Raw genomic sequence first — 22,887 nt, 5'->3', positions numbered from 1 at the left:
TTTGTAAGAGACAGAAGCCTAGAATTATCAATAACCTACTAAAATAAGCATGAATGTGAAACTAAGAACAAAAGTGTATTTACCACAATTATTCCCAACAACGTTTGAGAGATTTCAAGTGCGCCTCTTACCACAATAGCATGAGGAGAATGCACTAAAGGCTTTAGTTCATTCAGGTCATTTTCTGCCTGCAAAAATTGGCATAAAAGAAAAACAAAAATGTCACAGAATGCACATTCCAATATATAATTTTAGCAGCAGTCACACAGCTCTATATGCCCTACTTTACCTTCTCCCAGTCTCCTTCCATGACATGATTTCGGAATTTGGTGGCAGAAGGATGTTCTAAACGACATCCTGACTCTTGCATGAGGAGATCAACAGTCTGGCTGCAGGAGAGATACAGTGTAAAAAAGACCTGGCCAACTTGTAGGATTCACTCTTCTAAATCAACTCATGTCCATAAAAACAGTTGCAAAAGTTTTCAGGCTAACCTCATGATGGAGAAAAAAGAAATCAATAGTTGTTTTCTTTTTTTTTTTTAATTGTGCTTGGCTCAACAAACTTGCATTTTTAAACAGCCACCGTGATGTTGTTTTATCTAGTCAGGTTAAAAGCCTTCTTGAAACCAGAATCAAAAGAAGTTCTTCCAATTTTTACCATTTAATGCCTCAGAAATTTAGTGAAGTATAAAATCTCCAAGAACATGTTGTAACCAAGTGGTTAAATAAATAAAAACCAGGGTACTAACCACGTTACAACGTCTCAAAAGATAGAAATTGTTAGTTCCAGACAAGGGAAGAGAGATGACCTGGGTCAGGGAAGGGCCTTACATCCAGACGCGATGTTTGCACAGAAATTCTACTAGGTCAATCTTTAAAATTAAAATAAATCCAGCACCAAAAATCACTCTTTCTCTCTATACTAAAAATAGCAAATTTACTATGGTGTAGGTTCCAAACAGTCACGAGTTATTTCCTCCTGCTGCTGTCAGCTTGCTTCTTGTCTCAGTAACATGTTCTGTTAGCATTTACAAAATCTGTTTTCATACTAATCCTTCTCCTTAAGGAACAAAGTGAAATCTTTCGAAGATCTATTTCTCTTTGAGAGCTGAAAAGATCTACCAAATGCAGTTTGTCTCATCAGATATTCTGATACCTAAGAATCTTTATCAGTTTTCCCTATTTGTGTTTATGTTTCGATGCTTTCTCATTCAGCTCTGTTTATTTTTCAGCTAACCAGTGCCATGATCTGCCAGAGAATCAAAATACTTAGGTCACTTTTACAAAGTGCTCCCCTCACTCCCCCCTCCCGCGAGAACAAATCTGTAAATCCCAAACTACACCTGGGCTGTCCCTAAGAGCTGCTTTTGGCCTAGGCTCTGAAGCCAGGATGCGGACTGCTGCATGTCCCCCGCCTTGGTCTTATTCTGGCTTTGCTTCACCCACTATCAGGCCTGCAGGGCACTCCCCCCCTCCCCACCTTCCACCCCCTCGCTTTTCCTTTGTGTCTACGGATCGGTGGGTTCACCCTATTTTAGGTGCACAAGGCTACCGACGTTGTATTTGAAAATAAACGGTTGCCCAGATCAGAGATCCCCTTTTCACAGGCCTTTTCTTGTAATTCAAGTGGGATCTCGGCCGGGTTAGTGGTAGGCCTCTCGCACATACACAAGGGCCTTTAGATGACACCAACAGGGTATTTCACTCGGTGGCTCCCAAATTCTGCCAGCCCCTCAGTTCCCATGAACACTTGTAGGCGATTGTCTTTCCTGATTGGTGGCTGGCCTGGGCTGTCTGTCATAGTTGGGGGTGGGGAGGTGTCCCACAAAGATGCCTCTGAGATATACTTGAAAACCAAATCCTCCGAGGTCCATTATTTCCAGCAGCTCGAACGCACCCCTCCCCCACCACGCAGACACACACTCCCGCATCTGTCTTTATTGACAGACAATTCAGCTCCGAAGGTGTGCGGGCAGGGGGCAAGGTCCCGGCTTCCTGCCCCCCTCCCGAGCCCGCCACCGCCTGTCTCCGTCTCACGCCCCGCCGGGCCCATCCGTCTCCCCCTTCCCGGCAGGTCAGCTGCTCCTCCCCGTCCTCCCGGGGCCCGGGCCCCGCGGGCCGCGCACGATCTCTCGCCCGGCCGAGCTCCGTCCGGCCCCCTCCCCCACGCGGCCTCCGGGCCTCGGTCCGTCCACACCGGCGGCCTGGCAAGGGCACTTACTTGAGCCCTAAGCCATTCAAGTGCTGTCCTATGAGCCGAATGACATCCTCGTCGGACTGGGAGAGCCGCTTCTTCTTCTTGAGGCTGCTGCCCAGCTCCGGGGTGGCCGAGGAGGCGGCGGCGGCGGCCGAGGCTGCGGCGGCGGCGGCGGCTGCGGCGGCCCCGCCGGGGACCCCGTTATTGACATTCAGGCTGTTGCTATTGTTGCTGGCGGCGGAGGGGGCGGAAGGCAGCAGCCCGTTGGCGTGGGCCAGGTCCCCCGCGGACGACGACGACGAGGGGGACGACTCCCCGTTCTGGGCCGACAGGCAGGCCAGCTCCTGGGTCTGTCCCTGGCCCCCGCCGCCCCCTCCGCCGCCGCCGCCGCCGCCGCCTCCTCCTCCTCCTCCTCCTGCCCCGTTGGCCTGCATGATGCTGCCGCTGACCAGGCTGTGGCCGCTACTTCGGTGGGGGGCGGCGGGGGCAGCGGCCGGGGGCAGTCCCACCACCACCACCACGGAGGAGGAGGAGGAGGACGACGACGACGACGAGGACGAGGACGACGAGGACGGAGGGGAGAGGCCTGCTCTGCCTGCCGAAGCCCCGGGCTCTCCTGCTCCCTCCGCCGCCGAGGCTCGGGGTTTCTTCCGCGGGGGCGGGGAGGCTCCGCCGGCGTCCGAGTCGGAGGAGGAGGAAGCGGAGGCCAGAGTTTCCTCGCCGAGAGAGGCCGTGGTGGGAAGCCGGAGGGGCGAGGCGGGGGCCGGGGGAGGGTCGGGGCGAGGGGGCCGGGGGCGGGAGGGGTCGGGGCCGGGGCGGGAGGAGGGGCGGGAGGAGGGAGAGGAGGAGGGGGAGCAGGAGGGTCCGGGCCTTCCCCCCCCCCCGGGCGGCTCGGAGCGGCGGCGGGGGGCGCGCCGGGGCCCCGCGGGCGGCGGCGGGGGCGCGGGGCCCGCCGCGGGGCTGAGCCCCGGCGCTGGTGGCGGCGGCGGCGGGCGGCGGCGGAGGCAGCGGCCGCCTCGGCGCTCGGTGGCTGCGCTCCGCTCCCTGGTGTGTTGATTCTTCCCCCAGCTGCTGCCTAATGGAGTCCAGGCGCTCGCGTCACAGGAAATGCCTATACTGCCCTCCTCACTCACTTCCGGTGGCAGGTATGGAACCTATGGGGGGCCTGTCAGCTGGCACGTGCGCCGGGCGGCGGGGCCTTGGGGCGGGCGGCGGGCGGCCGCGACCCCGGCCCCGGTCTCCCCGACCCTGGTCCCCTCGGCCCGGGTCCCCCGGACCCCGGCCTTCCCGACGGCCGCCTTGGCAGGAGTAAGTGCGGCGGCCCCAGGCCCGGCGCGGGTTGGCGCGGGCCGGGGTCGCGGCGGGGGTCGGGGGGGTCCTGGGTCAGGGGCGTCGGGGCCGGGGAATGGGTGTCGGTGTCGACGCGGGCCAGGTCGGGGTCGAGGGGGTCGCGGCCGGGGGTCAGAGGGTCGGGGGCGTCGGAGTCGGCGCGGGCCGGGGTCGCGGTCTAGGGGGCCGGGGGCCGGGGGTCGGGGGCCGGGGGCGGCGAGGCGTCGAGACCCGGACGTGGAGGCACAGGGCGGGCGGCCCCGGCGGCTCACCCAGCGGTCACCCGGACCGAAACCGGGGTGACCGGCCTCCGCGTCTTAGTGTGGGGAAACCCGGATTTCCGAGCGGCGCCCCGCCGACGCGCCCGGGCCGCCCACCGGGGTCTGGGGCGCTGGGCGGACGGGAGCCCGCGCCCCGCAGGGGAGGTGGGCTGCCGCGGGAGAGCGGGATGTGCGGGACCCCAAGGCCCCAGGAGACCGAGCCCGCGGGTCCTGCTCGGGGGCAGCCCCTCTCCCTGCCACCGCCTCCGCCGGACGCGCATCCCGAGCAGGGCTGGGACTCGGCTTGAGATCCAGGCCTGACATTTTGAGGTGAAACGTGAGGGTTCCGTGTCACTGTGACGTCCTGTTTGTGTGCATGCAGAAATGCAGCAGCAAAGACTGGGTTGAACCCTGACCGTCGGTGAAGGGTCTGCGTTACCCCAGACGGTGTGTATGCGCGTGTACAAACGTTTTCTCAGAAATGAGAAAAAAATCTTCCTCTGAAGTAGTTTCCGCGTGGAAAAAACGTAGATTCAACTGATGCGCTTTCTGCCTCTGAAATTTACAGTGTTAATAACTCAAGGTAACGTCGGGGAGGCCTTGGGAGACAGTCCCTTTTAAATTCAAAAAATGATAAAAAATGGTGCTTATGAGAAATTAGTGAAAGGATCCTGAGCTCTATTGATCCTCAGACTGGAAGAAGGGAGAGGAAGTCCAGTGCAGGCATTTACAGAGGCCCAGCTTTGTAGTTCTCATCTCTTAAATACGCTTCCAGGTGGCGGTGTAATTGCAAGGTGACTCACGCTGGGTGTTTCTCTTCTCCTGAGACAGGCGGAGTGCTGGGTGAGGATCAGGGGGCACTGTCACTGTGTCCAGCAGAGCCTGAATTACGGGGTGCTGGACACCTTCAGAGGTCCCTGTGTGTCTGTGCGCTCTACAACCTTATTATTAAAAGTGTTATTGCTGATACAAAATTTATTTTTTGCAAAGTTATTTATTGGTTAGACTCATAACAGTATTGAGGACGAGCTTCTCAATAAAGTGTATAGCTTTCATAAAGGAAATAATTACTTAGTGGTCGCTGCAGATAAGGCCCACACTTCATTAACAGAAGTAAAAGGATGAAAAGAAACAGAAAGGCTCAGTTGCTGTCTAAACTTAATATGTATATCCCAGGTTTTCTATTTATTTAGGTGACCCAGACCGCTCTTGTTAGAATTCTGAATTTATGAGGTCCGTGTGCACACATTTTTCTCCGGGCTGAAATAGAGCTGGAGAACCTGGTGTCTGAGCTCCGGGTGTTTTTAGAGCCGGTTTCAAGTCTGTGTGCAGACGAACAATTCTGGAATAGCACTCTGCACACTCACAGACCGTCAGTCACAGTGTTATGACCTCCAGGATGAAATCCAGAGTCTGTCTTGCTCTCTGCAGACTGACCTCAGGCTTTCTTTTTGACTTTATTCCTTACCACTCCCTTTATGAACCCCTCATGACTGTCCTCCAGATGTGCTGGGCTCATTTCATCTTTTGAGTCTCTACCCTTCTGATTCCAGTTCATCTTTCAAGATTTGGCTCCTGACCTCCAGCCTCCTGGCCTTCGGTGTATTACTTCAATACTAAAGGCTGTTCGTAATTTTTGCTAATTTACTAAGACCCCTTCTTCAAGTCAGCAGAGAGGAACCTTTCTAGACCTCTGTTCCCCAAGGTATAAAACCATAGGAAATATGCAAGTAAAACACACATAGGAAGGGTAATTATGATTTTGTGAAAGTTTTGTTTCAGTGACAGATATGTATCTATGCTTCACAAAGTAAAATATATTTCTCCTTTTGGACAGTCTCAAAAAAGTTTAAAAAATACTCGTGTAGGACATGTGAGTGACGAAAAAAGACATAGGTGTTAAATATTGAAATGCAAATTACTAGTACTGTCCAAGGTAGTGTCTAACTGGAAAAATTAAAGAGCTACTGGATTGAAAAAAAGCTGAGATAGTATGTATGTTAATAATAAAATATAAAACCACATTTTCACAAAAGTATTTATTTGAGAGAGAGCATACAAGGTGGGGGATGGGGGGGCGGGAGGAGAGGGAGAAGCAGACTTTTTGCTGAGCAGGGAGCCCGACCCGGGGCTCAATCCCAGGACCTTGAGGTCATGAACTGAGCCCAAGGCAGATGCTTAATCAACTGAGCCACCCAGTTGCTCCAGAAATGTCTTTTTTTTTTTTTTTAAGATTTTTTTATTTTTAAATGATCTGTATACTCACCATGGGGCTCGAACTCGCAACCCCATGATCAAGCGTCACAGTTTCACTGAATGAGCCAGCCGGGTTCCCCTTTCACAAAAGTCTTTGTAAAACAAGTAAAGACTATTGTTCTGTTACGGTGTGAGTTTGGTATTTCAAACTGGTACTTAGCAACATCAGTATTATTCAGGTCATTAAATTTTTTTTTTTTTTTTTTGCCACGAGGTGTGTTTTATTTTCATTAAACATACAGATAATTTGCTATAATATCCCAGGGCAAACCAGAGAATTTGGCAGTCCGATTGGGGGGGTCCCCTCAGAGACCCGCAGGCTGGTGGCGTCGGCACGGAGTGCCCGGGTTCACAGTGCAGCTTGTCGCTCGTGTCCATCTTGCAGCTGACTCTTCTTCCTCCACATCACGACTGGGGTGTCTCGGAGATGACAGGGGTGGGGAATCCTCCAGGTTCTTAGGAAATTTCACTCCGCTTCTCCTGCTCAGTGGTCTCTTTGGTCTGCAGGGTGGTGTTCTCCTGCATCTCCGTTTTCTTCAGCTTGGCCTCATTGAAGCTGGCGATTTCCCCCATGTCCGGCTTGTCTGCCATTTTCTTAAAGCGATCTGTGCAGTTCTGCTCCGAGCCCGGCGCCTGGTGCTCCCACTCGTGTTGCTGCAGCAAGAGACCCAGTTCATTAAATTTTTGTTAGGAAAGGTAGTTTTCATGATCTCGGGTATTCCTGAGGAGGGCATATTTCATATTTCTATCTCTGGCTTCTTTTCTGGCTCTTCTTGCTGAGGGTTCTGAAATTGGAGAGCTGGCCCTGGACTTGGGGGGTGCCAGGGAGAATCCAGGAAGGAGCCCGGTGCTCGGAGTCAGAACACTTGGCCCGATGGGGCGCCTGGGTGGCTCAGTCGTTAAGCGTCTGCCTTCGGCTCAGGTCATGGTCCCAGGGTCCTGGGATCGAGCCCCACATCGGGCTCCCTACACCGTGGGAAGCCTGCTTCTCCCTCTCCCACTCCCCCTGCGTGTGTTCCCTCTCTCGCTGTGTCTCTCTCTGTCAAATAAATAAAATCTTTAAAAAAAAAAAAACACTTGGCCCGCTGACCTTGGGTGAATCGTGGCCCTGCACATGTGCCATCCTGTAGGTGCAGAAAGTGGCACCGGCCTACTTGCTGAGTTGGTGTGGGGGTCAAATGAGAGAACAAATAGAATAGGTATTTGGAAAAATGCTCCGTCGAAAGATTTCAAAATAGAGTTTAACCCCTCCATCGTTTCAAAAAGGATTTGAGGCAGCAAAGTGCAAAGACGTAAGATGGCTTTATTGTTCATATTTCTGAGCCGTGGGCTCTGTGGTCATTTTTTTTTTAACCCCGACTTGGCCACATGACTGTGTTCTTGTGCACCCCGAGGCCGGCAGCTCTGAATGCCCTGCTTCCTGTTGGTCTTCGTGAGCAGGGAGCTTCCAATACCTGCGGAATAACCTGGCAGTCAAACCCACCGCCCCATGCATGCCTCTCCGGTGCCCGTGTCTGCTCCCCTGTCTACACATCTCCCGTTCCTGCCATGAGCCTTCCGTACACGCCTGGCAGCGGAGGGGCTGACAGCAGGCGGATCTGAGTGCAAGGACAGGACTCTTGCTTTGCCACAGGAACCCTTCCTCTCACACGTGAACAGAGAGCGGTGTCGCCTTCCTCAGCTGCAAGCAGCTCTTTCCCGAGCTGTTGCTGAGACCCACTGGCTGTACATCAGTGTCCCAGGAGGTTTCTGAAGGAACCCAAGTGAACCAAGGGAACTGGATTGTCCTTTTCCAACCAGTCACCTGGGATAGACTGGAGTAGCTTGTGCCTGCTGCACTCCCTTTGGTGGCAGCCACACTGAAACACCACAAAGGACGCTGAGCTTCATGTGCAAAGATCTTCCCTAAGCACCAGGTGTAAGAGCAGAAAGAACGCAGCAGGGACCTGTGTTGATCTGGAAACAGCATCAAGATGCATTATTCAGGGGCGCCTGGGTGGCTCAGCAAGTTAGGCGTCTGCCTTCCGCTCAGGTCATGGTCCCAGGGTCCTGGGATTGAGCCCTGCGTTGGGCTCCCTGCTCAGTGGGGAGCCTGCCTCTCCCTCTGCCCCTCCCCCCACTGGTGCCTGAGCTCTCTCTTTCTCTCAAATAACTGAATAAAATCTTTAAAAAATAAGATACGTTGTTAAGTAAAAAACTCATTTCACAAAACTGCATGATAGGACTCCTTTTAGTAAATAAATCAATGTACACGCATACGTTATTTTTCTGGTAGGTTAGAAAAGCATAAAGCTTTGGGGGGGAAAGACTCCAGTAGTGAGAAGGGGGCTATTTTTTCCCTTTGATACTTCGGTGTTTGCATTTTCTAAGTATTTTTTTCAAATGTCATTTTAATTTTACTCCCTTTTTTTGGTATTAATGTCATGTTTTTAAAGTGCTCATGTTTTTCACAGTACACTCAAAAACCATCAAAATATTCATGAGGATTTAGTCATAATAAAACCATGCCACATAAAGCAGTGTTGTGCATATTTAATTGACATTAAATATATATATATTTTTAAATCTTTTCATTACCTGTACCCCCTGTGTCCTCAGACTGCTCACTCTGTGCACACACACCCTCTCTCTCATTTGGTTAAATTCATCTGGGGAGTAAAGGGCAAAAAGACATTCCTATTTATTAACTTTGAAAAGTAGCTAAATAATTAATAGCCCCTGGGGTCTGCATGGTAGACAACAGGCTCTTTGGGCATCCTTCCTCATTCTCAGTTTCATATAAGCTGTTCATTCGTCTGGCATTATAATCATAAAGAATAGCCAACAATAAAACACAATTATGAGTGTTAACAGAAAGAAATTCTAATTATGAGAAAATATCTTTTCAGAACGTATGCACAGGGCATATAGAAGTAATGGTATAATGGCAAGACTTTTAAAAATTAAAAATTTTAATATTTTAATTCTCTGGACCTTTTCGGTTATTTGGAAGTTGTGCTCTTTATTAAATAATACTAAACGTATGGGCAAATGTGAAGCATTATAATAGCCTCAATTAAAAAAACACTTGAATGAGCCCACGGATGCCAGTCATTAACAACAACAGAGCAAAACAGTGGCTCTTAGCTTCTTTCTGGGACCTGTGGAGTGGCACTAGGCTAAACTGAGGCTAGCAGTTGGGGGGCGCCCAGGTGGCTCAGTCAGTGAGGCGTCTGGCTCTTGATTTTGGCTCAGGTCGTGATCTCAGGGTTGTGGGACCGAGCCCCGTGTTGGACTCCTCACTCAGCGGGGAGTCTGCTTGTCCCTCTGCCCCTACCCCTGCTGGTGCTCACCGTGTCTCTCTCTCGCTCTCAAATAAATAAGTAAAATCTTTAAAAAAAAAAAGAGGGCGCCTGGGTGGCTCAGTCGGTTGAGCGATTGCCTTCGGCTCAGGTCATGATCCCAGGATCCTGGGATCGAGTCCCACATCGGGCTCCCTGCTCTGCGGGGAGCCTGCTTCTCCCTCTCCCACTCCCCCTGCTTGTGTTCCCTCTCTTGCTGTGTCTCTCTCTGTCAAATAAATAAATAAAATCTTTAAAAAAATAAAAAATTAAAAATAAAAAAAAAGGAAAGACTGGCCATCGAGGGCCTTGCTGGTCCCTTGGGTGCAAATAGGGTTTGTGTCTTCCTACAGAGGAGTGGCCTTTTTGTATGCATTTCTGAAATACAAGGGTGTCCACTTTCCTGCGACACCTCTGACCTCTTAGAGTATTTTTTTCTTTACCTCCAAATTATTGACAGGTATTGTTCTGTGACAAATAGGGTAATAGCTAGATGTGTTTGAAAGGTTTAGCCACAGAGTTTCAACAACACTATTCCCTTCCTTTGGTTTCTGAGAGCCCACCCTTCCCGTTCTTTCTTTCTGACGGTGCGGCATGGCTCCTCAGCAGGGCTTCTGTAGTCCTAGAGTAACGCTAAGGGCCAACACTGGGCATCGTTTTAAGTGCTCTACACATACTGTACAATTTTAATCTCAACAACCTTGTGAGGTGTGTACTGTTACCTGCATTTCCCAGGTGATAGAGTGAAGCACGGGACATTAGAGGTCATGTGGCTGGTGTGCAGGGGAGCTGGGTGCTCAACCCCTACGCTCTTCAGAGAGGCCTGGTATTAGTCTGAAAAGTGCCCACTGTTGAGGTTCCTAGGGGCCAGAAGAAGAAATGGAGCAAGTCCTGTAAATTAACTTTTTACCCTTGCCCTTTTAGTGGGGGTGAATCCTGGTTCCCCGCCTGTGAAACCTTTACTGTTTCATTAGCCTGGTTAGTAGATACGTGAGCCTAGAGGGAGGGCAGGGTTGTCCTTCCTCCACGAGCCACCTCAGGGATTAGAGAGCCGGTTCATTTCTCCGAGAAGCCCTTGTTGAAATGCAGCGTTTTGCCCAGAAGGGAAGCAAAGTGAGCTAGGTGCAGCCTGGAGATGTGCTTCTCAATCGAATGGCTTCACCGAGAGGTGGTGAGTGGACGAGGCGAGCCCCAGACCTGGAGGGCTTCCTGGGAGGCACGCTGGGGTCAAGAGGCCCTAGCCAGGTTATTTTTGCAATGGCTTGTGTCTGTCTCAGGAGGGCTTCTAGACTGAAAGCCCCTATGAGTCCAGGGTCCTGGAGTAAGAAAGAGCCAGACTTGTTTTATCCAGGCATTCACAGTTGATTACTCCTCTAGCAGCTCCAGGCCGGTCGGCGGGCTAAGGGGGCGAGAAACCTCTCACTGAGATGAGGCCAGACAGCACAGCCTCAGTATCTAGGGGATACACAGGAAGGGTTAGCACTGGGAGGCTGCGGGAGCTTCTGTTCCGGGTCCGCTCTTCCAGGGAGGGCATCCGGGCCTCGTAGAGACCTTCCATCGGCATACCCCCCAGAAGGTGTGGATAAATGATTGCTCTTTCATATCTGAATCCCTAGTAAATATTTCTATTTAACCCCTTCTCTGAGAGTAGGCACACTGTGTTTCCTCTGCTGCTCAGTGTGCAGATGTGGTGTGGGTCTTCCTGTTTCAGATGCTCTGCTTGATGAGGACGGAATGGCCGGGCCGACTTCTGGAGACCCCGGTAGCCTAGGGGTTCGATGGTGATGGTTTCCATCATCACAATGTAATTTTGATTCGGCTGGGGAGGTGTGGAGGAGAGGAGTCACAGACAGCCCCAAAGCATAACCCCTTGGCTCTGCTATAGCTTTAAAAAGGTGTTATTATACATGATTTTAAACATACACAAAAGTAGAACACCGCGTTGACCCTTGAACTGTGCAAGTCCACTGAGATGCGGATTTTTTGAGCACGGTCCTGTAAATGTATGTTCTCTTCCTTATGATTTTCTTAATAGCATTTTCTTTTCTCCAGCTTACTTCATTGTAAGAACACAATGCATAATACACATAACATACAAAATAACGTGTCCATTGACTGTTTATGTTATCGGTGAGGCTTCCGGGGAACTGTAGGCTATATTAGCAGGTAAGCTTTGGGGGAGTCGAAGGTTATACGTGGATTCTTGCCTGCGGGGGGAGTCAGTGCCCCCAGCCCCCATGTTGTTCACGGGTCAGCTGTATAGCGATCCCCACGTACTTACTGTCCAGCTGTACCAGCCATCAGCTCCTCTATTCTTGTCTTCCTGTCCTCCCTCTTCAGACTATTTTGAAACAAATCCAAGATGTTATTTTATTTATAATATATGTACTTATACTTCAGTATGTAGCTCTAAATGATAAGAACTCTTGTTGAAAACACTGATGCACGTCTGCCTTCAGCTCAGGTCATGATCCCAGGGTCCTGGAATCGAGCCCTGCATCGGGCTCCCTGCTCGGCGGGAAGCCTACTTCTCCCTCTTCCACTCCCCCTGCTTGTGTTCTCTCTCTTGCTGTGTCTCTCTCTGTCAAATAGAAAACATTGATGCAAACCTTTCATCTCACCTGAACAATTATTAGTTATCATCAAATATGCAGTTAATGACCAAAGTCTTGCAAGTTCTTTTGTAACAGCCGGCTTGTGTGAGGCAAAATCCAACAAGATCTACACTTTAACTTTGGCTGATATATTTCTCAAGTCTCTTTTTTAAGGAAACATTTTGTTATGAAAGTATAATAAATGGGGAAGAGTGCACAAATCCTTATGTGTACAACTCAGTGAATTGTTTCCTGTGAGACCACCACCCATGTCATGAAATAGAACGTTGCCCGGACCTCAACGGCATCTTACTGTAGTTTTAATTTGCATTTTTCTGATGACTAATCCTGTTGCGCCCTTTTAAAGTATTTTTTAGTGGGGGGCATTGGGATAGTCTCTTTTATGAAGTGCCTTTTCAGGTGTTTTGCTTCTCCCTCCTTTTAAAATTGTGTTTCCTTTTTCTTATTGATTTGTAGAATTATTTATGTATTCTGAATATGAGGGCTTTGTTGGATACATGTACTGCAAATTTCTTCTCCCACAGTGTGGTTTGCTTTCGCTCTCTTAATGGTGTCTTGATGAGCAGAAGTTCTTAATGAAATCCAATTCAATTGTTCCCTTTATGGTTTGTGCTTTTTGTGTCCTACTTTGGAAGTCATTCCCTGTCCTCAGGGGCATGAAGATATTCTCCTAAGATACTCTCTGGAAGTTTCAATGTCTTGCCTTTCCAGGGTATGTCTACAGTCCTCCTAGAATTTAGTGGTTTTTTTTTTTTTTAAGTTTATTTATTTAAGTAATCTCTACACCAAACGTGAGGCTCAAACTCACAACTCTGAGACCAAGAGTCGCATGCCCTTCCAACTGAGCCAGCTAGGCGCCCCTAAGATTTAGTTTTGGGACTGGTGTGAGGTAGGGGTCAAGGCTCATTTGTTTTTCCATGTTTATATCCAGATGGACCAGCACCATTTTGAAAAGACTATTCCTTCCTCTCTGCCCTGCAGTGTGGTGTCATTATCAAAAATTAGAGGTGTGGGGCGCCTGGGTGGCTCAGTTGGTTAGGCGACTGCCTCGGGTCATGATCCTGGAGTCCCGGGATCGATTCCCACATCGGACTCCCTGTTCAGCGGGGAGTCTACTTCTCCCTCTGACCCTCTTCCCTCTCGTGCTCTCTGTCTCTCATTCTCTCTCTCACGAATAAATGGGTAAAATCTTTAAAAAAAAAAATTAGAGGTGTGTACATGTGTGGGTCTGTTTCTCAACTCTCTTTGTTCTATTGGTCTGTTTGTGTATCTTTGTGCTTTTGCTGACAAAAGTTTCTGCTAATACCATACTGACTTAATTGCTGTAATTTTACAATAAGTTTTGCTGTCTGGGGGTGTAAATCTTTCAACTGTGTTTTGCTTCTTTGAGATCGCCTTGGCTCTTCTGGCCCTTTGCATTTCACAGAACAAATGGAGTCATCTTGTCAATTTCCACAAAAACTTGCTGAGATTTTGACTGGACTTGAATAAAATCCGTAGATCAATTTGGGGAAAACAAATATCTTTATGATATTGAACCTTCGTGCCTAGGAGCACGGCATGCTTTCCCATTAATATAGGTCTTCTTTAGTTTTTCTCAGCAGTGTTTCTGGATTCTCTGGAGAGGTCATGCACATCTTTTATCAGATTTATTCCCATGTGTTGGATGTGTTTTTTATGCTAATGTAAGTGGCGTCATGTTTAAAATTTTGTTTTCCTCTCCCTGTCCTAATGTTAAGATTATTGACAGGTAGTTCATCATCAAAGATAAATTCAAAGTCCTATATCAGAACTATTTTTTAGTCTTGAACTTAGCACGTTTTTACAGCTTATACTTGCTTTCCACTTAGCAATAGTTTAACTATACGATCGGTCTTTCATTCTTTTAAGGGATCAGACTCAAACTCTCCCTTTGGAAGAATTGGGAAGAGGGTGGCTCCAGAAATCTATTTAGGTGAGGTACGAAGGATTCTCCTGGGAAGAATCCATCTTACGGGAGTGAGAGCCAGGCTGGACCTACTTGACCCCGTAACAAAGCCCTTCCCTGAGGGAGGGAGACCGTGTGGCGTCTGTCACTCATTTGTCTTCTAGCCTGGGTGTCCGCAGCTCACATCTTAGTCCTGGGAGGACAGTGTGGAGAAGGGAGGGCTGCAGGTAAAACATGGAAGGAACTCTTTTATTTTTATTATTTTTTTTTCAAATTTTTATTTAAATTCTAGTTAGTTAACATATAGCGTAATATTGGTTTCAGGAGTAGAATTCAGTGATTCACCACTTATATATGATGACACCCCATGCCCATCACAACGGGTGTCCTCCTTAATCCGAATCACCTCTCTGGCCCCTCCCCCACCTGCCTCCCTCCATCAGCCCTTAGTTTGTTCTCTATCTTTCTCTTATGGTTTGTTCGCTTCTCCCTCTTTCCCCCCTCCCATATGCCCATTGGTAAGTGACTCTTTTGATGATAATTTCAGAAAACACTGGGTGTAATCTGTTGGGCAGCATATTACAGCAGGAGGGCGTTGTCCCTTACCTCACCCAGAATCCTGTAGTTCGGACACTTTGTGGCAGGACGTAGTACATACAGGCTTCCCCCGTGCCAGTAGGAGCAGTGGTGGTAGGAACAACGGGTTCCACGTGTTGGCTACTTGCCATGTGCTCGGTACTGCTCTGAGTACTTCATAAAGAGTAACTCATTGACTTTTACCAGGGTGGAAACTGAGGCACAGAGAGGCTGGGTAACTTGCCCCAGGTCTCGGAGCTCACAGATGGCCATGCCGGGATTCAAAGCTGAGCTCGCAGGTCCCAGAGCCCGTGCTGTTGACAGGATGTGGCCGCTCAGGCGGTGGCAGCAGATAGGGGCTAGTGTGGGAGAGCTGGCACGGGGTGAGGACCCTGCAGCGTGCCTGGCGGAGAGCCCCGTGAGCTTTCCCTTGAGGACTGTGAGAACTAGCGCGGGGTGGGGCAGGGGCTGAATGAGCCGCTGAAGGTCAAGAGAAGGGAAGCAGGTGAGGTCATCGTAATTTGACCATCCGATCAGATTTCCAGACTTAGGAAACCTTACGGGGATTTGTTTTTTAATTTTATCACCTGAAAATTTCCTTGGATAAGTGGAATCATGACTTGTGGTCTGTTCTTTCTCTGAGGTGACGGGCACATCTATATTTAGACCGATAGTCATGCTTCTGTGGTGATGGATCAGTGTGTACCTCCAAACACGGCAGTGTGTGGAGGTGATTGCACGTGTGTCTTTAGGAACAGAGAAATCACCAACATGGTAGGTTCGATGCACACACATCAGAGGGACTTCTCTCCAGACTTACGGACGAAGCAGGTGCACCGCGGTGGTGCCGGGGGCGGAGATTCCCAGCTGGGCCAGCATCACAGGCACGCACGGCCCCAGCCACGTCTTCGCGTCTTCACAGAAGGCACCTAGGGTTGCACAGGCCCCATGCACAAGACCATGGATGCTGATGGGATTTCCTTTAACCCTATCCTTTCCCTCGCCTCCCACATGTCGTGTGTCACGGAGCTCCACTGATTCTACCCTTTTAACAGCTTTCCGTGTGTCTCCTCTTCCTCCTTCTCTGGTGCTGCTGGGAGGTGCGGTCGTGGATGTGTTTTCACCTGGACTGGATGATAACCTCCTGCCTGTTTTGCTCTTTTCTCTCTTAGTTGCCTTTGCTGCCACCGGAATTATCTCTGTAAACAGAAAACCATCGTGTCACTTCCCTCCTTAAAAATATGTGGATGGCCCCCACTGCTCAGGACTAAAATCCAATGGGCAGAGGTGGGTCTCGGCAGCTCCTTAGCAACTGGCCCCTACCTCTCTTTCCGGGCCCCGTCTCCCTCACGTCTGCCCTGGGGGCTCCCGGAGCCCGGGCTCTGCTTCCAGACGTGGCGCCTCGTGGTGCTGTTCCCCCACAGGGTGCCTTCCCTGCCACCCCTCTGCTCTCCTTTGCCCGCCTGGCCAGCCCTTCACTTTCCTTGGAGATTGGTTCTCACACTCGTCTTGAGCGGACAGCTCGATGCACTTCCAGAAGCACGGATTAAATGTCTGCCTTCCCTGCTAGACTCAGCCCAGTAAACCACAGGCATCTATCTGCTGGAGACCGTCCTCCCTTCATCCAGCCATCCATCAGTTCCTTCGACTACTCCTCCCCGAGCACTAGCTGTATGCAAGGCACCGTGCTAGCCGCTGGAAATGCTAAATGCTTGTTTCCACCGAGCTCATATGCTAGTGAGAGAAGGCAGGCTAGGAAGGCAGAAACACACAGCAATAGATCAGGTGGTGTGAATCGAGAGGCAGGGTCACGTGACCCGCCGTGCTGGGTAAATACTCGGAGGGCCCCTCGGAGGGGTGCCCCAGAGGCTGAGACGTCAGCCGACCACCCCTGCGAAGATCAGGGTAAAGAGCATTCCGGGCAGAGGGAGCAGATAATACAAAGGCCTCGGGCTAATGACAAACCGACTTAGAATAAGCACACTGGTGACCTAACGTCACAGGGTGTGGCGGTGAAAATGCCTCCAAGAGACAAGTAGAGAGAAAGGTCATAGCTGGTTTTGGAGTCAAAGGTAATTTGTTCTCCAAAACTTCCCGGGTACTTGTTGGCGGTGGCCAATGGCAGAATGAAGGGCCCTGTTGTTCACAACTGAGGCACAGAAGCGCTTAGGAAAGTAGGTGCCGAATCTCCTCCCCACGGCACCTGGAGCTGGGCAGTCTGTCCATCCATCCGTCTGTAAGGTCAGGATGGCCTGTGTGAAGGAGCTGCACAGTTTTAATTTCTCTTCTTCTTGGCACCTTTGTTTTGCCCAAGACACGTGCGCTTCATATACCTGCAGGAAGGTGAATATTCTTCTACTGAAATACGCCGATTTTTACCCTTTGCAGCGGGGAGGCCCTTAGTTTACCCCTCCGCCATCATTCCCCAGCTTACTCTTTTCTTACTCCCTTCCCATGCCCCAAGAAGGAAAGGTGCCCATCCGACACCCTGTGTGCTTTGGCGTGGGACCATGGCCAAGGGTTCAGCGGGAGTTGGGGCTCACAACAGCCCGTTTTCTTTGCGACTGCAAATGTCCCCCAGAAACCCTGAGTTTAGGGGCGGGAGACCCACGCTAGCTCTGTTGTGTAGAGAGGTGCTCCCCAGCACAGCCAAGATGCATGGGAGGAGAGCCACACTTTCTCGTCCCCGGTGGGCAGGCGGCTCTCAGGGAGGAGATTGCACTGGCGGAAAGGCCCACGTTCTTGTGGCCGTACTAACCCAGGGGCTTGGCCCCGCCAAGGCCGTGTCTACACAGTGTAGTAGACGCTGCTATGGTCCTGTGATCTATTTTTGTGGGTGTTTTCCCTTTTAATTCTGTTCCCAGTTATTCTTTTTTTTTTTTTTTTAAAGATTTTATTTATTTATTTGACAGAGAGAGAGAGCACAAGTAGGCAGAGAGGCAGGCAGAGGGAGAGGGAGAAGCAGGCTCCCTGCAGAGCAGGGAGCCCGATGCGGGACCCGATCCCAGGACCCCGGGATCATGACCTGAGCCGAAGGCAGCCGATTAACCAACTGAACCACCCAGGCGCCCTGTTCCCGGTTATTCTTGTGGGAATTGGCCATCTAGAAAACTTATATAACTATACAGTACAATAATTTAGTATCGAAAGGAATTTGGACCTCTAAACTTCAGGCAAGGTGACAGAGACCTGCGACAGCCAGGTGTGTGGCCCAGGTGTCAGAGCGAGGTCTAACAGCCTTGCATTCCTGGCTTCCAGGCCAGTTCTTCTGTTCCCAGGGACTGCCCTTAGTCGTTGAAGGAGAGGTAGCAAACTGGTGACCCGAGATTCTTCTTTTTCTTCTTCTTCTTTTTAAGCTAAGAGTCCATGTTGAAACACTGGGAGATTTCATGAAAATCTGGATTTCTGGTTTCTTCGGGAAGCACCGAGCCCACGCTTCTGCAAGACTGTTGGCGTTAACGGTGGCTTCTGCCTTCATGCAGGTGATGTACCCTCTAGTTCAGCGCGGTCCCCTCTGCTCCCTGCGACCTCCCCTGCGTCGAGCCTGATGGCCAGCGGCCATTTAGGGTCAAACTTGTGCTGCCGTATTTCCGATAGTAGAACTAAGAAGCACTGTCTCTCATATCCACGTCTCTGTTAAAGGTGGGCTGTGTTTCAAGACGAATGGGTATTTTAAAAAGTAAAGTGTGTCAGGGCCAGAAGAATACAGTTCAAGGTGATATTATGAAACAGATCTGTTTGGCACCTGTAGGCGTTGGGAGTTGCAACTCTCAATACCGTCGTCATCAGAAGAGCTTTGGGTACGTCTTTTCACTGGGGGGCTGCAGTATACCTTTGACAAGCTTTGAAAGGAGATTTTCGTAGAGAAAGTGGAACAAAGAGAGGACATGGGACCCCTCTCTCCCCTCGCCCACAGCAGAGCTACTAAAAGGAGGATCAGTTTGTTTAGATCCTGAGTCCGGTTGTCCAAAAGACTGTGCTTTGGGAACTCTGCACCGACTTCCCGGAGGATTACCTCGATCTGCCCACGGGCCGTCATGCAGCAGAACTCGGGGGGAGTCGGAGCTTGGGGTTCCTCTGCCACTTGCTGACTTGACCCTGACGTTGCCTCGAGGATACCTACTTCTTATTCAGAGAAATAAACTGCAAATAAGCCACAGCCCAAATGTACCACACTCGTGGTTCCCTGGACAAGAGGTGCGGTGCTCTACCCGCCTAGTACTGCAGATGGTCTGCCGCTGGCTCATCCCTGTGCATGAACTCCCTTCTGGTCTCTGCTTCCAGCCGTCCTTCGACTCCACCAATATTTCTTTTGTGAAGCCAGGAGGCTCCATAAAGGTTAAAAATAATTCAGCGATGTTGTGCTGAGCATAATTGGCATGTTGTGAGCCATCTGGAGAGCAGGAGAACCAGTTCTCTTGCTTCTCTTGGTTTGGTCTGTTTACTCTGCTGGTGCCCGTCCCTGACGCTTGGGCCGGGAGACCTGCTGAGGAATGCTTCCTCCGGGGTTCCGACGGGCATGGCTATTTGTCATGGCCTCAGAAGCTGCTTGGGGACAGGTAAGAGGAAGACCGCCCTTTCGGGAGGGATAATTATGGTCAGTGACCTCGAGCTTGTAGCTTGGCCTTATTCTGTGCCCGAACTCAGGTGTGATTCAGGAAGTCATCTGTCTGTTTTTGTGTGTCCGCATGGGTGATTTCCTTACCTGCTTTACGGCAGGGAAACAGCCTCAGGTACTGCTGAGGGGACAGGGTTCTGAATCAGGCCTTTTGCCTGGCTGAGCACAGGGCTTAGAGGAGGAGTCTCTGTGCGGGAAGGATTAAGTCGAGGGAGGAGTCGTGGTCATCAGGGGACTAGACACCTAGCAAAACCAGGCACAACCGCCCACCTCCTCTCTGACTTACCCCCAAAGCATGATTGAACTGGAGGGGGTGTGTGGCAAGAAGGTATTTGATTCAGCGAGGCGGGCGGGAGCCTGAACCCTGTCCCTTCACAGCCCCAAGACCCTACTGGTTGCTTTTTTTCCAGGGACCGGGAAGCCTGGGGATCTCAGACCTTGACCAGTGAAGTCTGTCTTGGCCTTGTGTAGCCTCGTCACATGAGCGGCCTGATGAAGTAGAACTAGGGAAGAATAGCTAGACTTTGCAGGGGCTTAGGAGGCTCTTTGACTTACCAGGAATGTAGCGGGTCCAGGATTATCCAGGAGTCACCGCGTTAACCGCCTGGAGGGGAGGCCCCATCATTAACCTGGCTTCCTTGAGGTAGACAAACCCTGAGCAGATCGGGGTGGTGCTTGATGGCCCCTTCCCTTGCCTCCGTGTGACCCTCTCAGAACTAGTATTCCCTTTGAAATGATCAAGGAAGTAGTCTGGTTAGCATTATGAGAGATTCTTCCAGTTCCATACCTCTTACATCATATGTAACAGGGTGATGGAAGTAAACCCCTTAATGGCCAGACCAGTGGGGGCCACATCAAAGCTGTGGTCATTATACCAGTTGTGGTAAATGAATGTGGATCCCAATATAGACAGCGTTTTATCCTTGTTTGTTTTCAAATGAAGCATTTGGCTTGTATATTATGCTTGAAACATCGAGCATCAAAATGCATGGTCATATTTGAATATGAATGCCACCTGTTTTAATGGTAATTGCCATTTTTATTATGTGTATGGCAGCACAGGTGTATTATTTTAAATGATATAGATGACATGTAAGGTGGATAGTGAGTTAAATAATGACTGTTGCTTCATGGGGCCTGTGTAGGATGTACCAGTTTAGCAGATGAGGTCATTTGAATCGCATGGAAAGGTCGCCTTCACCCGCCTGTCAGAATGCATGGAAATCACAACTATCAGCAACATGGTCCAGGGGATGCTGAACTCTTTTCTTACCCCTCCCTCCCTGCACCCCGCCTCCCGCCCCCTCCCACAGGCTTGGCATCGTTCTGCATGGTGAAGTTCCACCAGGGAAAAGCCCCAGTGTGCAGTGGGTCTGTACCCTGTCCGAACCCTTCTCTGGACCCACAGCCAGAAGTGGGGTGTGGTCCAGGGAGTAGCCCGGGCGTGTGCCAGCTGGGGCCCGTGGCCAGGATCCCTTCCCTTCTGACACTCTCAGGGAAGGGTCCGCCCAGCTGGAGCTACGGTCGCCATGTCCCCTACTCGGTCCCCGACGGTGGTACCTTCTCAACATCCCCTTTGTGCCGGCCTGGCTTTGGTGCTCCAGGAATTACGGGGTGAAGCTGGTGGGGGCGCTGCGTGGAGCCCCACACGGCATGTCTGTCCACCGGGCACCCCTGCGGGAGGAGCGGTGCGTCCAGCCCTGGGCCCCAGGCCTGCTCCAGCACAGCGAGGGCTTCCTAGGTCAGCAGCTCTGGACAGTCAGGCTGGCCCGTGAGGCCGTGACCCCGAGGTTAAGTCCAGGTCGGGGGGCTCTGCATACAGAACTTGGGAGGCCAGGGTGGCCATAGTGGAGCCCTCCTCTGTGTGCACCCTCCTCGGGTGTCCAGCTGGCGGGGGGAGACGGCCCTGGCTTCCAGAAGTGCCGCCCAGCTGTGGGAGGCTGTCCCATGGCGGTGTTTCAACAGCTTCTCCAGGGATCAAAGGCTCCTCAGCTGAATGGGAATCTGTGGTCTGAGGATTTAATTGGTTTCTGCAGCCCCCCTCGCTCCCCCCGCCCTAACCCCAGTGGCAGACAAAATATCGGGCCAAAGGGCCAAACAATGGTGGATGGGGGTCTCCCCGTCTGGTCTCCAGCCGGACTTTTCCTGATGCAGAGCTCGCCGCGGGAGCACAGGGATACTGTTGGTGGCTCTGACACCTGCTGGCCGTCCTGGAAACTGCGCCCTGGGAGGGTCCCCTCTGCTCGGATCAGTTTTAGGGCTGTAGCTGCCCTGCTTCTAATTCTAACGTAAGAGGTACTTTATACGTTAGTTATTGTGAATCGAATTACTTATAAGTAACGTTCTTTGGCAAATACATGTGGACAGAAAACTTCTGCAAAGATGTACGGGAACAGTATGGGGAGCGCAGCCAGGTCTGGGGGACTTCTTGTAGGGTGTACCTTTGGGTTCTCTCCGAAATCTGTTTTAAACAGAAAGAGGTGTGTTGCTTTAGTCCTTGTAGCTGAGGTGCTGCGCTGGGGCGGGAGGCCCAGAGGTGCAGGATGTTCCCTAGGGGCCCCTGCCCCTCCCCGTTCCTTGTTCGGGCTCCTTGAGTGCCGTCATGCGTGTGCGGGAGCCCGTGTGGCTGGACTCTCACCCTGACCCTGCTCACGAGTGGAGGCTGGGCCTGGAGCGAGCAGCAGCTCCTGCGGGGGCCCTCCTGCCGGGCTTGGGCTGCCCACCCCCCAGGGGCGAGCTCAGGGCAGGGGCTCCAGGTGGAGAGCTGAGCCCTCGCTCAGGTACCCACTCAGGGAGCGGGGCCGCGGGCGGGTGTGCCTGCGGCTGGTTGGCAGGAGAGCTGGGTCTGATGAAAACACCCACCGCCTCTGTGCCTCTTACTGTCTGATACCAACACGACCTTCCCCCTTTGAACAGACTTCCTGCTGCATTCCCTCTCCGCCCCGTGATGACATACCTGCTTTGACCACTTGTTGAGTCTCTGCTCCCAGACAGCAGACACCCCTCACTGGGCTGGGCCCCTTCACCCAGCTCCCCACTGGCAGCCCAGAGACCCTGGGCGCTGAGTAGGCTTGAGGAGCATGCCCGGCGCTCAGGGCAGAGCCTCAGTGTTCAGCGGTGCCGGGTTGGGTCCCCATGGAGGGGAGTTCCTTCCTGCACTTGCCGTGCGGTCCCTGAAGGGGGGACCAGAGCCCCGCAGTGGGGGCTCATTGGCAGCCATTCTTCAGGAGAAGAAAATTGTAGCAACACATCGATTGTTGGCCTTTAGACCCAGAGGATGTGGTTCAGCTCCAGTGATTGGCTCTTTCAGGATACATACACCCTCAAGGAAACAAGATAGCATGAGTGCTATCCCAGGACTGGTTCCAGTGTCCGCCATCTTTTTGACTCCAAACAGCTGGGCCCCTCACCTGCTGGTTATCCCCCTCTCCCTCCTCTGGGCAGCACCCCTGTTGCCTTCCCGGGCAACCAGGTCTCTTCCCTTTGCCTTTCCCCCTTCCTGCTCCTGCTGGCTGGATCACAGACGTCACGGAGCCCGGAGGCTGGAGGCCATGCTCCCAGGGAGATAGCAGAAGGCAGAGACCCTGATGGCCTTGCAGAGCTGCTCTCCGACAACGCACCTCTAGTCTCCAGGGAAGTAGAAGAATGAATCCACGTATGTCAATGACCGGGTTTCCCGTTAAACGAAGTCAAGCCTAACTGGAGCAGATGCAGGGACCCTCAGTGATGCCCAGCTGTTTTCCTGCTCTCATCTACACGCTACGGCATGCGGGCAAAGAGCTCTAAT

General features: G+C 51.5%; 3 protein-coding genes across 15 annotated transcripts in view; 1 reads left to right on the top strand and 2 right to left on the bottom strand.

Annotated features, from left to right (window-relative positions):
- The window catches only part of WDR26 (WD repeat domain 26), a 40,616-nt gene extending 37,526 nt beyond the window's left edge, over nucleotides 1–3,090 (bottom strand). For 4 of the 11 annotated variants that reach the window (XM_064594486.1, XM_064594488.1, XM_064594487.1 and 1 more), the window contains exons 1-3: nucleotides 2,224–3,090; nucleotides 290–389; nucleotides 132–188 (exon numbers count right to left, since the gene is read on the bottom strand). In XM_064594486.1, the coding sequence (XP_064450556.1) occupies nucleotides 132–188; nucleotides 290–389; nucleotides 2,224–2,633 (567 nt within the window). In that variant the 5' untranslated portion in view covers nucleotides 2,634–3,090. Of the gene's footprint in view, nucleotides 1–83; nucleotides 189–289; nucleotides 390–2,223 lie in introns of all 11 variants that reach the window. The other 7 variants (XR_010412388.1, XM_064594493.1, XM_064594489.1 and 4 more) reach the window with 7 other exon arrangements.
- Nucleotides 3,091–3,150: 60 nt separating this feature from the next.
- The window catches only part of CNIH3 (cornichon family AMPA receptor auxiliary protein 3), a 220,682-nt gene continuing 200,945 nt past the window's right edge, over nucleotides 3,151–22,887 (top strand). For 2 of the 3 annotated variants that reach the window (XM_064594497.1, XM_064594498.1), the window contains exon 1: nucleotides 3,151–3,344. The gene's annotated coding sequence lies outside the window, so the exon portion shown is untranslated. The other variant, XM_064594496.1, reaches the window with a different exon arrangement.
- Nucleotides 6,238–6,712, bottom strand: LOC123846340 (thymosin beta-10-like). Its single transcript, XM_045877659.3, has one exon. The coding sequence runs from the start codon at nucleotides 6,633–6,635 to the stop codon at nucleotides 6,501–6,503; it is 135 nt and encodes a 44-aa protein (XP_045733615.1). The 5' UTR covers nucleotides 6,636–6,712; the 3' UTR covers nucleotides 6,238–6,500.

The sequence above is a fragment of the Mirounga angustirostris genome, unplaced genomic scaffold, assembly GCF_029215605.1.
Source record: "Mirounga angustirostris isolate CCGP_5_RB_7025 unplaced genomic scaffold, mMirAng1.0.hap1 SCAF_6, whole genome shotgun sequence".
Lineage (NCBI taxonomy): Eukaryota > Metazoa > Chordata > Mammalia > Carnivora > Phocidae > Mirounga > Mirounga angustirostris.
This window is presented reverse-complemented; position numbering and strand designations above follow the sequence as displayed.

Bases quoted from the DNA above. Each gene is read 5' to 3' on its own strand.
- LOC123846340 (XM_045877659.3), bottom strand. From the start codon at position 6,635: ATGGCAGACAAGCCGGACATGGGGGAAATCGCCAGCTTCAATGAGGCC.